The 16,775-nt window shown below is 44.9% G+C and overlaps 1 protein-coding gene across 1 annotated transcript; it reads left to right on the top strand.

Moving 5' to 3' along the window:
• Positions 1-3,271: 3,271 nt before the first annotated feature.
• On the top strand, positions 3,272-16,382 carry FYTTD1 (forty-two-three domain containing 1). Its single transcript, XM_042820334.1, has 9 exons — positions 3,272-3,399; positions 5,803-5,934; positions 8,615-8,760; positions 9,724-9,836; positions 10,848-10,944; positions 11,872-11,933; positions 12,670-12,744; positions 13,498-13,624; positions 14,629-16,382. The coding sequence occupies exons 1-9, from the start codon at positions 3,297-3,299 to the stop codon at positions 14,722-14,724; spliced, it is 951 nt and encodes a 316-aa protein (XP_042676268.1). The 5' UTR covers positions 3,272-3,296; the 3' UTR covers positions 14,725-16,382.
• The last annotated feature ends 393 nt before the right edge of the window (positions 16,383-16,775 follow it).

Below are 16,775 nucleotides of genomic sequence, written 5' to 3'. Positions count from 1 at the left end.
GCCAGAACCTTCCCCTAAAACCTAAACCCATTACACACAGCTCTGTATGCAGGCAGCAGAGGGGATGGATGGTGCCACCTCTTCTCCGGAGCAGTGGCACCACACCACCCCGTACAATGCACAGCGATGCAGACTGGCAGTGCAGGACCAGTGCCTGCAGACCTGAGAATAGCACTGAGATGGTTCTGGAAAGAAGCGAAGCAGACACAGCCGCTCCATGCCTTTTACCACCCAGCCTTTCTGCACCTGAGGGTCTGAAACACCGGCTCAGTAAGGGTTAGCAAACCATGCTGCCCAAGCAGGCAGCCCGATCCTGCGTTATGGCTCTAAAAGCACCGGCTGCACTCCTGCAGATCCCGCCGGCAGAGCAGCCCGGGCGCAGAGGCTGTCAGATAAGGAACGCCGCTCTCTCGGATCAGGTTTCCGCGAACCTGTCGGCTGACATCCGTGCTGCGCTCCCGACTCGAGCACAAACCACAGACCTGCAAAAGCCTGGAGCGAATGGGAATTACATCGGAACGCCCCCGGGCGCGGGATTTGTTACCCGCACAGCGCCGTGCCCCAACCCGACCCGGGGGACTCGGGGCGCTCCGCAGCGCCGCTCCCACCTGTCACGGCCACGTGCGCTCAGCAGGAGCCCGACGTTTGGACTCGTATAGAGGCTGAAGCGATGCCCGCAGCCCGATCGAGGGCGGCACGGCAATCCGAGCCCGGCGAACTGCGTGGGCATCGGCACGGCGGAAGCCTGGCGGCTGCCGCCAGCCCGTGTCCCCGTCCCCACGCGTGTCCTCGCCCAGCTACAATCGCACACCGCCGCCGTCTCCCCGCGCACCGATCCCCCAACGCGTCCCGTCCGCGCTGCGATCGCCGCGTGTCGCCGCTCCGTCCCACGCGCGCCCCCACCTGCTCTCCGCGCGCCCCCCGCGGGGCTCGACCTCCATCCCCGGCGCGCGCGGCCCCGCCGCCGCCGCCGCCACCGCCCCGCCGCCGTCACGTGGAGGGGGAGCGCCCGCCCCGCCCCCCGGCTTCAGTCATGGCCTCCACAGAACTACAACTCCCGGCATGCCCCGCGGCCCCCCGCCACTCTGCGCTTCCCAGCGCGCCCCGCGCGGAGCAATGACTACAGCTCCCGGCGGGCGGCGCGTGCAGTCGGGTGGGTCGCGCGGTGCTCGAGCTTTGCCTGCGGGATTGGCGCTTCGCTTTCCCCGGTACGCGGGCACGGTGCTCGGCTGCGCCCCGCGGGGGTGAGCCCTGAGCCGCCTCTAATGAGCTGTTTGCGTTGGGGATGAGCCGCACAGCAGCGTTAAACCGCGGTAATTCCTCACCGGGATAACCGCTCACCGCATCGTGGGGAGAAACAAAACCCGCAGCACCGGCCAGCACGGCGCTTGTGTGCTGAGCACTGAGAGCAGGGTACCAAGGGGCTCTGCAGTGCAGTGCAGGGGGTGTGGAAAAGGCGGCTCGGCTGCGGGACTTTCTGCCAGTGAAATGAAACTTAAAAGGGGAGAACTGCTGCCATCGGGCTGAGAGCCACCGATGCCAGGTTACAGGGGTGATAACAGCTCCGTGTGTCTGCAGAGCTGTTTGATGCCTCCGAGACGGAAGGTTTCTGCCGTCTTTTGCGTTGTGAGAGCTTCCTGTGGCCGAGCTCTGAATTGCACGAGCTGCTCACTGCTGTGTGTGTGCCGTATGGAACCACCATCACTTGACCACGTACAGACGCAATCCCGACAGAAAACCAGGAGCTGATGCTTCTTTGATCACTGCTACCAGCTTCGTGTTATTGCAGCCATTTAGAACACAACAAAAGTATTCTTCAGCATTGTAACGTTTGTTTGAATTTCTGTTGGCCTCAACAGATGGCAGCTGGTCTCCTGTTTGGGTAATAAATGCCACGGATGGATGTGGTACAATCTGGATTTTGTCTGATTTCCACCTGCCGCGAGGGCAGACAGCATCTGCCACCTTTGAGGTTAGCATATTTGTTTTGGGTAAACGGCGTTTGTTTGTCAGCGTGGCACCAGATGGAGCTGCACCCTACAGCATCACAGGAACTTGGTATAAGGGTTTTTTGTTTCTTTAAAAATGCACATTTTATTTAAGAATTCTGTTATTAGCGCTTATCAGTGATCTGCTGATGTCATCTTTCCTTTAGTTATGTAACCTTTAAAAACTTGAAGTCCTGCTTGTCGTTAAGAGGAAAATGCATCTGTTATCAAATACGCAGCTCCAAGACCCCTTTTCTGAACTTATGCAGCACTTAGGGGTTGACAGAAGAAAATGGGGATAGTACTCACAGCATTCTGCACTGTGGTCATGAGCTCCTGCTTGGATGAAGGAAAAATCTCTCACCAGCTGAAGGTATCCTATGGCATTAACTGAGCCGTTACTTGCTAGCCAGTGTAATTCAGCAAGTGGAATATCCAGAATTACTTTATTGGCCGTATGTAAAAAAGAAGAGATGCATACGCTGATGGAACGAGGCCCTGATCAAGTAACCTATAGCACTTTGGATACTGCATTTCTCTGATCTCTAAGGTCACACGGGAGGCTCGGGCTGTGACATGGGATGACTGCTATGAGCGGAGGAAGCTGATAAGGATTTTCCTTTCAGCATTTATCGGCAGGTTCTGAGGGAAGCCCAGCCTGCGCGATTGTTTTTGCCTATCTGCTCCTTCCTTTGTAGCTCTGGAACTCGCTGACTGGTTTCAACCAGCAAGACGTAGGAATTTCAATGGTAACTGCAGTCCCTAAATAGAGAGCTCCACCAGATGAAGGAAAGAAACAGCACTGAGCGACAGAAGGGGCAGATCCCTGCCTCACGGAGCGACTGCTGACCCCTCAGCAATGCATTTCCAAGGGATGGAAATACACAAGCAAAAAAAAAAAAAAAAAAGGCCTTGCTATCATCACCAACTGGCCTCGCCATCACCGCAGGCCCCGTGGCAGAGGACGGACCCTGTGGCAGAGGACAGGCCCGGGACGTCGCAGCGCACCCACAACCGCCTCCCGCGCCCCCCGCCCCGCTGTACCTGCTCCTCCCGGCCGCCAGGGGGCGCCGTGCCAATTCCCGCGCGGGAGGGGTGGAAGAGGCAGCACCTTTCCTCGGCGTAGGCGTTCGCTCTCGCGGCTGAGGAGCCGTTGCTGCGCATGCGTCGTGGGCGTGCCTGAGATGACGGTGTTAGGAGGGGGGTTGCGGCGCACGCGCCGTTCGCGCTCCGCGCATGCGCACTTGCCGCTCGCGGTCCGTTGGGGGCGGTCGCGGGGAGGCGGCGGCGGTGGTCCTGCGGGCGGCCATGAGCGCGTTCGGGGCCGCGGCGTTGCCGTCCGGATCCTCGGCCGCTGCTGGGACTCGAAGCGGCAGCAGCGACAGCCTGGAGAAGATCGACATGTCCTTGGGTGAGCTGGGTGACGCGGGGGGCTGCGGCTGATCCGAGCGCCGGGTGAGGGCGGGGCGGGGGTCGGCAGGTCGGGCCGCGCTTCCAGCAGTTTGAAGCTGGGAACCCGCCGGGTTTCCTTGGAGCTCGGCTGAGCGACTCGATCGGACAAATAAAGCGTGCGGCCCGGCAGTGCCACCGAAAGCTGCTGTCGTGTGCTCCGGGGCTGCTCTGTTATCGAAGGGTGCTGCGATGGAACTGAGAGATCTGCTTCGGAAAGTGAAACCGGGCGGCTTGGCCCTTGTGGGTCACCTCATGTTCGTCCTCTTACCGGGTGTGTGCGCTCTGCGGGTAATCCGTTGTTGCTCTTCGTTCCCGTGGTGGAGAAGGTTTGTGACATGAGGGTTGGGGTTCTGAATGTGAAGCACCACGCAGCATTTCTCTTTATGGAGTAGCACGCTGTGCTACTTTACCCAAGCAAGGTTATTAGGAATGACTCCATCAGCTCTCGCTGGTCAGCTATTTTTTTAAAGTCGAACATTTTCTTCTTTTTCTTTTGAATTTACCACTGCTCTGCATTCCGGATGTTGACTGACAACAGGTGGCAGAGAACTGTGCTGTTGTGATGACGCTGTGTTTACCAAACTCTCCTGCGTGGCAGTGACCCTTGACTTGCTCAGTTGCAAGGCATGAGAACAGTTTTATCTGCGCCTCCTGCCTCTGAGTTGCAGTTTTGTGGCTTGCTGGAGGCAAAGATGCAGTCCCTCATCTGGCACAGTGTAAAAAGTTGACATAATGCTATTCTGGGGAACTTTGAGATCTTCATGTTGAGGGTTTTCTCATATACTAACCAATATTAAACTTTTCATTGCTAGCGTGTTATGTGCTCTGAGGCTGAGCTTCCAGTATGACAGTGTTCCTATGTTATTCTGTGTAATTTTAAATCTCTTATCTCAGACAAAATAGGAGAATACTTCAGTCGGTCTTAGCTAACAAATGCATAACGTCCCAGATATCCTTCATTTCCCCAAAGAAGAAGATAGCTGAAAAGTTAGTTCTTTTATTTAAAAAGCTTCCAAGCATACGTGCACCAACAACTAACTGTCTCCCAAAAAATGGGAGTTAAGTTGGAGCAGATGAGCTGTGAAGCAAGGGCTGGTGCTCACTGAGCGTGGTGGTGATGGCTGATGGGGGTGGAGTTAAATGATATGAAGAAGCACACGTACTGCTTGGAAATGCTGGGAGGTTTTATGTTTGACTCAGCACCGTGTTATTACTGGAGCGAAGTTCAAGCAGTGCTCCTGCTTGAGTAGTGCTGTTGGCAGTGAGTTTTAGCTATTTTGAGCTGTATAAAACATGAGTGGCTTTAGTTTCCTTTGTCATATAGACAGGATAGTTCACAGAATCACAGAATGGCCAGGATTGGAAGGGACCTCAAGGATCTTGAATCTCCAATCCCCCTGCCACAGTTGTGGCCACCAACCTCCCATTCAGTACTGGACCAGGCTGCCCAGGGCCCCGTCCAGTCTGGCCTTGAACACCTCAGGGATGGGGCATCCGATCCTTCCTCTAGGGGTAATCTCTTTGGTAAAGAAGATTCTATGGAAATCCAACCCTAAATGAGTTGTACCAGCATCCCTTTTCCTAACAAATTTTCTTCTGTTTTCCAAATTTTAATTCATTTTTGTAGCAAAATAACCTGTTTTTCTCTTACCTTTACTTCAATGGGATACGAAGCACCTGGTTGCTTGACTGCTGTCTCCTGAGCCAGCTAACCTGATCAGCAGATGAAATCATGCTGCTGTGCTGTGGTTTGCTGTAGACAAACCTGTCAGGTTTTCATGAGTTTATCTTGAATGTTTCCATAAACCTATTAATAAATTGTTTAACGTTTGGTAAGTAGTAAATAAGGTGACTGTTTGGATTGCAGATATTTTTTCCCATCATCTGAACCTGAGTGAATGTTTGAAGATAGCCTCAATTTTCTTGGTATGGTTTTATTAAGTAACATGAGGTGAGAGTGCTGTGTCTTGAACAGGAATTTGGGCTGAAATCTAGGAAGTGTGAGAATGAGGCAGGTTGATCTTTTCTTTAATTGTATCCAAAACCTAACAGGGTCATTTGATTAGAATGTGCTGTTTGAGTAAATACCACAATTTTAAAAGTACCTTGGATGTTCTGAATGTATGCAACTGCTTGTTTCGTAAGGTAATAGGGGAAAGAGAGAGTTAGTAAGACTAACAGGGGCTGGATGTTTTATAGAGATAATATTTCTGGAACCTTAACTTGTACATGCTGGCTTTGCAAGATTAACCAGTTTGTTTCACATGACTTTAATCTGCTCAGGTTTTTTCTTTAGATATTAAATGTGTCTGAAATGTGTCACATCTTTCTTTTCTTTTTTCTTCTATTTTTTTTTTTACAGATGATATAATTAAACTGAACAAGAAAGAAGAGAGGAAGCAGTATTCCCCCAAAATGAAGAGAGGACTCCAGCAGAATCGAACTCAGCAATTCAGGACACCAGGCTCCAAGTGGGGGATCCAACAACAGAAAGGTGGGTGGAACCAATGTGCTGTGACTTGCCAGGCCAGTACAGAACTGAGGCACCTGATGGACGCTCTCGGTTAAAGGAAGGATCTGCTTGCCTTCTGCCATATGGATGTAGCTTCAGAAATTGTGTTGATGTTTTGTCCCCCTTCAGGAATGGTTAGAAAGAGTGCTCATGCTGAAGCCCTTGTATTAGGAAATGCAGAGGCCTTGCCAAACCTTAGAGCTTTGTGAGAAAGAGCCAGCATGTTGATGTACGCTGAGTAGAATTCTGCTGCTCGAAGTCACAAAAATAGCTGTACTGCAGTCTGCAGCACTGCCTCTGGGGTTTACAAATGGATAGTAAGAGTGTGTGAGTCCATTTTTCTTGTTAAGACTATGGGTTGCAAAGGAAGTACCGTGTCAGCCTTCTTCAGCCTGTGTTTTTACAGAGGATTACAACAGCAGGGAAAGAATCACATAGGCAGGGAGTAAGGAGGGGGGAAAGTGCACAACAACAGCTTTACTGGAGATTTCCTGAATAACTTGCAGTTTTTTCAGTAAACAGGAGTCGTTCTGAAGATGATTCCCATGTGTCCAATACATGACTGTCATCTGCTAGAAATAAAGTCTGTTTTTAATTCTGTTGAGTTTTGCAAAGTACCTTTTTAACACTGCGTGATGCTGTATGCAGAAAGTTACCTCCTCAGCTAATCACGTGTTTAAGTTAGGATGTGCAGTTTTCTTGCTTAGTAGCATTGATTTAAACCACATACGCATCAGACTGGTGCATACACAGTAATCCCCGTGTTTTCATTGTTATGCAGCTCAAGGCTCCAGAGTTTTTCTCTTTAGACAGGGCAGCATAGCAGTGTTACTTAACCTGTGCACCTATGATAAATTCTTGGAAGTACAGGAAAGTGTTTTACATCATTTAGGCCAAGGATAAGAATATTTGTGGGGTGACAGTGAGTTTAAATGGTGGACTTTCAGATGTAGGCTTGTTTACAACCACAGCTGCCAAATGTGATTGTTCATGATCTGAAGGGCACAAAAGAAGCAAATGTCACAATTTAGAGTTTTAGGAAGAACGTGAGCTTCAAATACAAAATTCAGAATACAGCTGCCTTGGCAGTTACTTTAATCTCTTGGAACTTGCCCTCCTTTTCTGCTTTCATTCTAGGAAAATGGCAAACTTATTCCAAAATTGCTACTTTCATGTGTTGAAGCATTGTGAATAAGTTACTGTTCCATTCTACCCATTTCCTTCCATTGAAGCAAATCTCTCCTATATTGTTTTTGAGCAGAAGGTCTCATTAAGCATTTCTTCCGAGCATTTAAGTTATTACTTGTAACCAGTAAGCAGATTTACTGCTGCTCCGTTGCCATTGAAGTTGCTCTGAGAAGCGGACAGCTACAGAGACCACAAAAGTTCAATGGCATTCAATTCCCTCTGGTTTTCAAAGTGGCTGCCAAACTCTCTGGAAGGAGGCAAAGAACTTGAGCTGGGACTCTTTTCAGCTCTTGTGGGAAGAAACAGAGAGAAGAACATTGTTCGTGTGACTGAAAGTTGTCCTTGGTGATATACAGAATGCGACCACACAAAACCCTGTGCAGCCTGAGCTGACTTTGAAGTTGTCATTTCATTGAGCAGAGCTTGGTCCAGAGAGCTTGTGAGGTCCCTTGCAGCTTAAATATCTGTTTTTCAACTCTTCTGTTCATAGAGAAGCATTTGCTAACTGTACTCGCTGTGCCTACATAAAATTTTCTCAAGACCAAATTTATCCAAGCTACATTCTGATCAATGACTTTGCTTCCTATGGTGGCTCCTGTCTAGTGAAGAAGCACAGATGTGTTGCCAATGCCATAACATCACATATATCAAGTTTAGATGCATCTCTTGCTGTAGAGCTATCTTCTTAGTCCTAAATTTATCTTACAATCTGGGGTTCTAGAGGAGGGGATGACTTCAGGGTAAAACTGAGGCACTGTCTGTTTACACAGCATGAAGCTAAATGGCTCCAGACAGGGTTAACCAAATCCTTGTAACTGGAGACTTGAGATGTTTACACTACAGACCTCAGACTCACAAGCCTTTTACATCTAAAGGCTGCTGTCATTTCTCAGTCTTTTCCAGACTGCCATGCAAACTTCTAATTGAAAACACTTTAAACATGATGTAATTTGTATACTGTTTAATATGGCTCTGTGGTCTTTTATTCTTAAGACGTGACTAGGGAGCAACTAATCTACATAAATAAATTGGAAGCTGTTCCTTACCCATCCCCCTTATTTTCTTTATAAACTGTTAATTTAAAATTTGCTGAGTGGCTGGGGAGCTGAATTACTTGCTTTGGTTTTGTGTTGTTCAGCATTTGATGAAGGTCTGTTTTAGAGTTTTTGGTAGTATCCTATGCCAGAAAGACTCCTTAATTATTCCTGCAGATGTGTCACGTAACAAATTTTGAACATAAATAATGCAGAGGGAGAGAAAAATGAAGATCTATACAAGAGGCTGGTTAATGCTGTCTAGGTTTAGATCCCAGCTTACTGAAATAGCTGTCTGACCAAACTGTCTCCAGGCGTAGTGGCAGCTTCTTGCTCCAAAGCTTGAAGCCAAATAGCTTGCATCACCTGCTGTCATTTTTAACACAGTAAAATTGTTACTGCAGTAGGAATTTTTTAACTCCTCACTTTTCTTTTTGCAGGTTATGGTAAAAATCATTTGGGACACAGAAAGAAGATTGTAGGGAAGAAGCGTCCTTATGGAGTTATAACTGGCTTGGCAGCCAAGAAAGCAATGGGTTCACACAAAGGAATTAGTCCTCTGAACAGGCAGCCACTTAGTGAGAAGGTAATTAATGCATTTCCAATGGTCTGTGTAACTGCATTTCATGTAACCCTGGCTCCACAGGAAGTAAGAACAGTTTAGAAATGGAATGCATGGGCTATTGAAATATATTCCGGTATGCTTGTTCTACACCGTGCAGGCATCTGATGCAGTGTTTTGTGAAGGGGGGGCTGTCTTGGCCAAGTGGTGTTTGTTTTGAAGGAGATGGGTGATGACAAAGCTTGAAAGCTTCTGAACGCTTAATGAGATTGCAAGGCATGAAAATTCAAGTGCAGAAAGGTGTTCTGTGCAGGTGTAGTGGTAGTTGCTGTGCTTTCACAAGGAAGGCTCCTTTGTTAGGATTTCTTGTCGTTTATGTCACTGCTAGAAACCAGTGAACCCACAGATGTGCAGGTGCTAAGCATATGCCTGTTACAAAAACGAATGTTGCAAAATACTTCCCTCTGTGTGCTTCCTGTTCTGCACTCCTCCAGTGCTTTGTTGCTTACTTCGCAGAGTCTGGATTTGTGGAACAGGGATTGCTTTTGGATTTGTGCAGAATGACAACTGTGAAGGTGCACGGAGGATGTATTTTGTTGGTTATATGGGGAGATAAGAGTAACTGATAAGCTGTGCTTTTTGTTTTGCATGGTAATGAGGGGAATGTATGACTCGTGAAATGTAGATGGTATTTCAAAAGTTACAGTGTGTTTTGAAAGATAGACGTAGCCGAGTGTGTTGTGTGTGTAGCTTGTAAAGAAAAGTTGAAGTCTCAGTTATGACATCTGACAGTTGGGAAGAGCAGAGATTTTAGACTTTGTAGATATCTGATATCTTCAGTAGTACACAACTCAGTCTTCTGATTTTCTGTGACCCTGAACAGATGGTTTAAGCACGTGCAGTTAACTATCCATGTCCCAGTTTATTAACTGATGGTTAGGGTATACATTGCAAATACCCACTGTGTTCTGTTTCCTTGTTTTTAAGAACACACAGCGGAATTATCCCGTCCTGAAAAAGAAACCGAACTTGCGAAGGCAAACTGAAATGCAGAGAAAACAAATTCCAACCCTCAGGAGACCTGCCCCGCTAAGCAGGAGGTAAAATACCATGTTTGCTTCCCAAATTCTTCTTGACAGCTTTCCAGAAAGAATCTCATTTGTGACTGCGCTGAGGCCAAGAGAAGATGGTCAAAACTGGGAGTAGAAATGCAGTCAAGACTGTTAAAATGTGTCTGAACTTTGGCAGAGCTGGAAGCTGAGTGTGAGATGGTCTTAGTACAAAGACAGATATTTACTGCTGGGCAGAATACTTGGAAAGTACCTGCGTTTGTGAGGACCTGGTATTTCCTTTCATTTACATCACAGGCAGCCTGTGTGAAAACGGCTCTGTTGCTTAAAGGTACAACCACAGTTGAGTGAACTTTGTAAATATCTGTGTCTTTTGTGGGAGGTGGTGCCACCTTCAGTTTCATGAATGCCACTGCAGATTTATTTGAGCCAGAATTCATTTATGTCTGCTACAAACTGCAACTGAACTGGTGTTTCAGTGGGAATTTTCACTGTGTGACCATTGTGGAAACTGTAAACACAGCTTCGTTTGCAGTTGTCAACACAGCTTTTTCTTTTTTTTCATCTAAAAAGCAACATATAAAGTGCTGGGAGAATAAAGCAGATAAAGAAGAATTAATAACCAGGGAAGTAGGATTCCCAATGATGGGTGCTGCACTTCGTAGAATCACCAATGTTGGTAAAGACCTCCAAGATCATCCATTCAAACCGTCCACCTACCATCAACATATAATATATCACTAAACCGTGGCCCTCAGTACAGGCTAAGAGATGTGTGGCTGTGGTGCTTGCATAAATGGTTTGGTGGTGGACTTGGTGATCCTAAAGGTTTTTTCCAACCTAAATGGTTCTGTGAGTCTGTAATGTCCAGTCCCAGAAATGTCTACGTTTTTAAGTGTGTTTTCTTCTTAGGAAGTGAGAAACTTACTACAATTGAAATGTTCTATCTCAAAGAGGCAGCTCTGCAGATGTACTTCACAGTTGTCTCTCTGAAATGTTGTCTATCTATGAAACCTTCAATAACCTTTCTATATATTGCAGGAATAACATGCCATCTGCTTTTGCCAGAATTGGAAACAAACTAAATCAGCAGAAAGACACTCGTCAAGCAACTTTCCTGTTTCGAAGAGGGTTGAAGGTAACAACACATCACTGGAAATGACAGTATTGTGCCACAACATTCTAAGCTAACCTGTAGCACTGATATTAATAAATCAAGTTTAAGCATCAAATCTGAGTAGAAACTTCAGGAACAGCAGAAACTGTTAAGGAGGCACATGTTCCTCTGGGGAAATGTACTTCTCCACTTCAGTTGTTGTGGCCTATTGGGTCTTACTTCCTGTGTTGGTGTTGCTGAACTGTTTGAAGGGTGTGGAACTTCTCCATTTCAGGACTGTTGCAAGCTATTACCTTTTCATCCTACAAGTGTTGGAATGCAATGACAGCTTTCAACAGTTACCTTCAGCAAAACGATAGAGTGGTGTTTTGGAACCTGATTAAGAGATCCTTAGCATACAGATAAGCTAGTCATAGTTATTTTGAATACAAGCAAGAAAATAGTGCAGCAAATGATAGCAGTGTTCTTGTTTTTCATTTGTGTCCTCATCCTGTATCTGCCGTGGGTTTGACTATAAGTAGTTCCATTGCAGAATTATGGGCAGGATCAGGAGAAAAACAAAACCAAACTCATTTAAAATAGCAGTGGAACTTAAGAGGTGTTTTGGATATTATGTAACATGTAATCAGGTGATACCAGGACAACAAGAGAAACAAGGCTAACATTTTAACTTGATGAAGTGTTTCCTAAGGGAGTTCTCAAAGATGTTTCCATCTCTGTTGATTATTTTAGTAATGGTTATGTTGAAAACGTGTTTTGTTCTTACTGTGATTTCCTTCCAGTGTCTTACAAAAGTAATATGACAGATATTTTTGTGTCCCTCTGAAAGTAAAGCCCTGTTTGTACAAACAGCTTTCAACTTCTGTTTTTTGACTGCTCTATCTCCAGCTGCTGCAACGATGGTTGGAACAGTATGCAAATGCAGTGTCTGTATTGATGTGATTTCAGGTGCAGGCCCAAGTGCAGCCAACAGAAGATCTTGATACTCAGACAGCAAAGAGAACTCGTCAGTAAGTATTCCAGTTGGAAAACTTCAGTATGGTTACTTGTTTGTACTGCTGTTCTCCATTGAGTTCCAATTTCTGCTCCTGGTTTTTGTAATGTATTTTTTTTCTGGTTGTTTTTTTTTGTTGTTGTTTTTTCACCTGTAGGCATCTCAACTGAGTGACAGTGAGCCTCCTCCTACTTTTCTCAGTTGTTTCCTCAATTGTCTCCCAATTTAACCAGGAGGAGTTTGTTTGCATAAGGTGCTTGCAGGATCGAGGGGGAAGGTGGTAGCTTCTGAGGAACAGACTAGTATCTGCCACTCATGCATACTGCTTATCATTCACAGCCTGAGATGCTCTTTGCAGTTTGTGTTGGTAACAGTGCAGGCTGAGTAAGCAGCATATGCCACTGAGCTGCAGTATGTCATCTCTTGGATTTTCTACTAACTAGTAGAAACTAACTTGGCTTCACCTGTGGCAAGGAGCATGAATGTCTTCAAGTGAACGTTTCAGTCAGTACTGCAGCTTTGGTACACCTTGCCAGCATGGGGTCTGGAGTTCACCTGATAAGTTTAGATAACATGGATACAAGGATCAATAACCAAGATTGTAGGCTGCATGTGGTCGTCTTACTGACTGACATTTTTAAAGCTTGCACATTCTTTTTTAGCAAGAGTTTTAGAACTCTTGGAGATAACCTGGCTGAAATTTCTCTGATTTTTTTTTTTTTTTGTAAGTGATTTCTGTGTTTTCAAACTAGATGGCGAACTTCTACCACAAGTGGAGGGATTCTGACTGTGTCCATTGAGAACCCAGGAGCAATCATAAGCCCAATGTGAGTTTTAAAAATAGTTCTCAAACATTCTCAGTGTAACTGAAATTGCTGTTCCTGAGCCATTTAGCCAGCTCCTTACAGATAGTCTTTCCTCAAGGTAACCACAGCTTATTGTGAAGACTTCTGAGTGTCCCTTTCTTATTTCTGAGCTGTGTTTGAGTAATATCACAGCTGGCTTTCACAAAGCAACTCCCAGTCAGGGGTTTGGAGTGGTGAATGGAGTTGAAAAGTGGTGAACTGGTAGATTTTTCACCTTGTCTGCCTCTTCCATTTCAGGCTGTTTGTGGCTATTTTGCTCCTTTGACTGAATGAAAATGAATGTGCATCTAGATGATGAGTGATGGTAATTGTTTCTGCCTGATCAATAACGATACTGGGAGAACTGTGTTTGAAGAAAGCACTGCTGTATTTGTCTTTGTGGAATTGAAGTTCCTGTTGATTCACAAGGTGTTCGTAGCATTTTGTCTGTAAGGAAGACTGTACCAGTTTTTATTTTAGAAATTTATGACAATAATTAACCATGAATAATGGGTTTGTCATTGCAAGATAAAATTGCTTCCTTTTGAGATGCTTGCTTTCTAATAGCAGTAACAAATGGTTCACTTTCATAGTTCTGCTTGACTTCTTGAATATGAGCTCTCCAGCTGTTTAGCCAGCCTAATCAAGTGGCTTGATGAAAAATAGTTCCATCTGCAGTCAGGCTTCATTGCATAAAACATGTGTTTGTTGTGTCCTAATCTTCTTCTCTCACAGTTCCCAGAAATTGCGATTAACTCGTACTCCTGTGCCCCCGTTTCTGATGAAGAGGGACCAATCTGAAGAGAAGAAGATTCCCAAAGGGGTTCCGTTGCAGTTTGATATTAATAGTGTTGGAAAGCAGGTAAATGCAGTTTCATTCCTTAAGTGTGGATGTAGTTTCAATGCAGATCAAATCTGGTGAGCCAAGCATTTTCTTCCTAGACTCACTGGTGATAAAAAGTGGGAACTAGTGACTGCTTCTTGTTTTCACTTCCAGTTCTTCCACTACCTTGCAGTGTAACTTCAAGCAAGTACCTGAACTCACTGTTCCTGTTCCTCTGGTTTATATCTTACATGCCCACGTGCTTTAAATGGGATGTAAATTGCTAAATGTTTCTAAAAGCCTTCTAGTGTTCCTGGTGTTCTTAAATCGACTACTGTGTGTAATTCAGGGATGAGCTTCATTGGGTGGCATAGCCTGTATGGAATCCTGAAGTTAATTTATAGAGCAACTTTTGCTGTGTGCCTAGGGGTATTTAAAACAAGGAGGAAAAAGAAAAAAATCAAGTATGATGACATAAACACTTGAAAGATGAGAAAATGTTCACTGTTTTAATGAAGTTAAGTAATTAGATGCAGAAATCTTAGTGTTGTCCTTGAAGGAATTCCTACTGGCTGACAGAGGGTTGGATGCTGGAGAACTTGACCACAAGAGGAGACTGTTCTTGTAATCAGCTTCTTACTGCCATCTGCAGGAAAACTATGTGGGGTCAGGGCATGGGTCTGGATTTGTTTCTTCTGTGAACAAGCAATATGCCAAAAATAGTCTGCTGCTGCATTGGAGCAGTTAGTGAACTTCTGGTCTGGACTTCAGTCTGCAGCCTCAACTGGATGAAGTGGAGAGAAGCTACATTATAGTGCTTAAACAGCTGCATTTGTTCAAGTTGCATAGAATCTGTAGGGAGAAATGGGTGTAGTAGAAGTGTCTTTTTTCAGTCTGTCTGTCCTCAGTTTAACTTTTCTACATTTTTGTGAGGAGGCTGTCAGTCTTGACAATGTGTGTGAGCGAATTCCAAGAAATGGAAGCTCTTGACTTTGCTGTGGTGCCAGGAGGGGCTCAACAAAGTTCAACTTCTTCTTTTCCAGACAGGGATGACACTGAACGAACGTTTTGGGATCCTGAAGGAACAAAGAACAGCGCTGTCTCAGAACAAAGGGAGCCGTTTCGTAACAGTGGGCTAACCTGACCAATGGACGAGCACTGATCCCACCTGTCTAAGAAAGTGAGATAAAAGTGGGCAGCAGAATGCATAAGTCACTGAAATTCTCCAGACTTCTTGCTAAGGTGGTGTCAGAAATAGCTATCTTTATTACTTCCACTTTGAACAGTAAAGACATTTTGCCCTGAAAGGAGGGAAGAGTGTGGGAACTGTTCTGCTAAAGTGACACCATTACCCGGTTGGAACAGGTTCTGTTGCCCAGATGTTGACAAACACTGATTTTGGTTCATCTTGCAATCAATATATAAACATGAAGTTAAAAGCTTTTTTTGTTTGTTTAAAAGTACTCAGTATCTGTTCTTTGACACCTTGTTATAAGTAAAGATTGTGTCAGTGTTTCATTACAACTACCATTTTATGGTGTTGGGGTCTGCCTACAAACGTTCCTCTGGACTGAAGTTTGGCACAGAGCCTCGGTCCGTGAATACTTTGGTAGTGATGTAGCAACATTTTTCATGGGAGCATTGGTTGTACTTCTTTGTGCTTTTGAAGTTCAACTTTTTTTCTTTTCTTTCTTGAAGACTTAAGGTTTTGCATCCTCTTTTTCACAAATAAAGCTGTTAGTTGAGACCCGTGATATTAAATCGGGATGGAGACCATTCTACTCTTATCCTTTAAAAGTGGTCCAGGTCACTTCAGAAGAATACTGCTCAGGCAATGTGAAAGCAACTTATACTACAAATATCTGGGCAACTTTAGCATCATCTGCAGATAGAGTATGTCTTGTCTCCTATCTTTTTCCTTGAGCAACTGCTTACTATTTTCTTTTGTAAGTGTTGTTTTTTTCCTCAAACTGAAGGCAATAACCTTACATTTTTAAGTAATTTCATAGGAATAAATGTAACAGTTCACAAGAAGGTCAGTGGTATGGTAGAGTTCCTTACCCCCTAGTTACAGGATCCTTATCTTGCAAACCTTGCCCTGAAGGCTTTTCTCTGCTTTGTGCAAATGGCCAGAAGCATGCAATCCAATGGCACCTGTTTGTATATACCAAAGAGAGGTGAGATGTAAGGCTCAGTAGTGGTCAGGCATCTTGAAGCTGGCTGAAGGTGGGGAATGTTGCTGGGAGAAAGCCCGCAGTCCAGCAGTGTAGGTGAGGCATTAAAGCAGGAGCACGTGGACACTTACGTGAGGCTTGGCTTTGTGTGTCTGAATTTGCAGGATGGTAACAACTGAGTCATTGCCAGTATTGGTTTGTATCATCCCTAAAGATGGGGGACCTGTTCAGAATGAACATACAGATAAAGCTGCTTCCAGCCCAGGTTCTGATCGACTGAACCTTGTTCTACAGCAATGCAATTGAGGTACAGCCAGGTGAAGGAATGGTCAGCTTGCTGCATCCATCAACATTTATGGTGTTTGGAGTGGTTTTAATTCTTTTTATTTTTCTTGAAGAGTTTACACTGAACTTCTTACAAAACCAGTTTCCTTGTGTTTTTATCTCAAGTTCGTTGTTCACTCATGTTTACTGGAGACTTCAGTGTTTGAAAGCGTTTTTAAGTGTTGACTGTAGAAGAGCTTTCATCATGCAGCAATTTTAAGTCAGAATGCATCCTCGATGCTATATAGTACTTAAACCCTTATTTTTGATGTTGACAAATACACCTTAGCAGAAACAAACCGAGCGTAATGGTGTTAAGGTGGTTTTTTCTTAATTACTGATAGGATTTTTTCTGAAAATTCTCACTGTTAGAATTTGAGTAAATAATGTGGTGTCGCTCATTCTGTTTCAGTGTATACATTTTCCATGTGCCAGGATGCAACAACAAAAAAAAATCCTTTTGCATCAACGTAGATGCAAAACATTGATGCAATGCATCAAAAAATACCAGTTTGTATTTAATGAGAAGATGCTTTACACTGTACCTTTTGGTATTTTTTGAAGAAGTTTGATCTATTCTGAAGCTGTTAATTTTTTTTTTTTTTTTTTTTTTCCAAATAAAGTTAAAGGTTTCATACTGTCTTGTTGCTATTATAACTGCTTGGGCAACGTGTTGGTTTTGTGAATGTTCT

The sequence above is a fragment of the Centrocercus urophasianus genome, unplaced genomic scaffold (assembly GCF_019232065.1).
Source record: "Centrocercus urophasianus isolate 14NV4802_14NV808 unplaced genomic scaffold, USGS_Curo_1.0 seq_19, whole genome shotgun sequence".
Classification (NCBI taxonomy): Eukaryota; Metazoa; Chordata; class Aves; order Galliformes; family Phasianidae; genus Centrocercus; species Centrocercus urophasianus.
Note: the sequence above shows the minus strand (reverse complement) of the source record. Positions and strands in the feature narration are given on the sequence as shown.

Bases quoted from the DNA above. Each gene is read 5' to 3' on its own strand.
- FYTTD1 (XM_042820334.1), top strand. From the start codon at position 3,297: ATGAGCGCGTTCGGGGCCGCGGCGTTGCCGTCCGGATCCTCGGCCGCT. The intron at 9,837-10,847 runs GTAAAATACCAT...TATATATTGCAG, and splicing joins CCTGCCCCGCTAAGCAGGAG to GAATAACATGCCATCTGCTT. The intron at 11,934-12,669 runs GTAAGTATTCCA...TTTTCAAACTAG, and splicing joins ACAGCAAAGAGAACTCGTCA to ATGGCGAACTTCTACCACAA.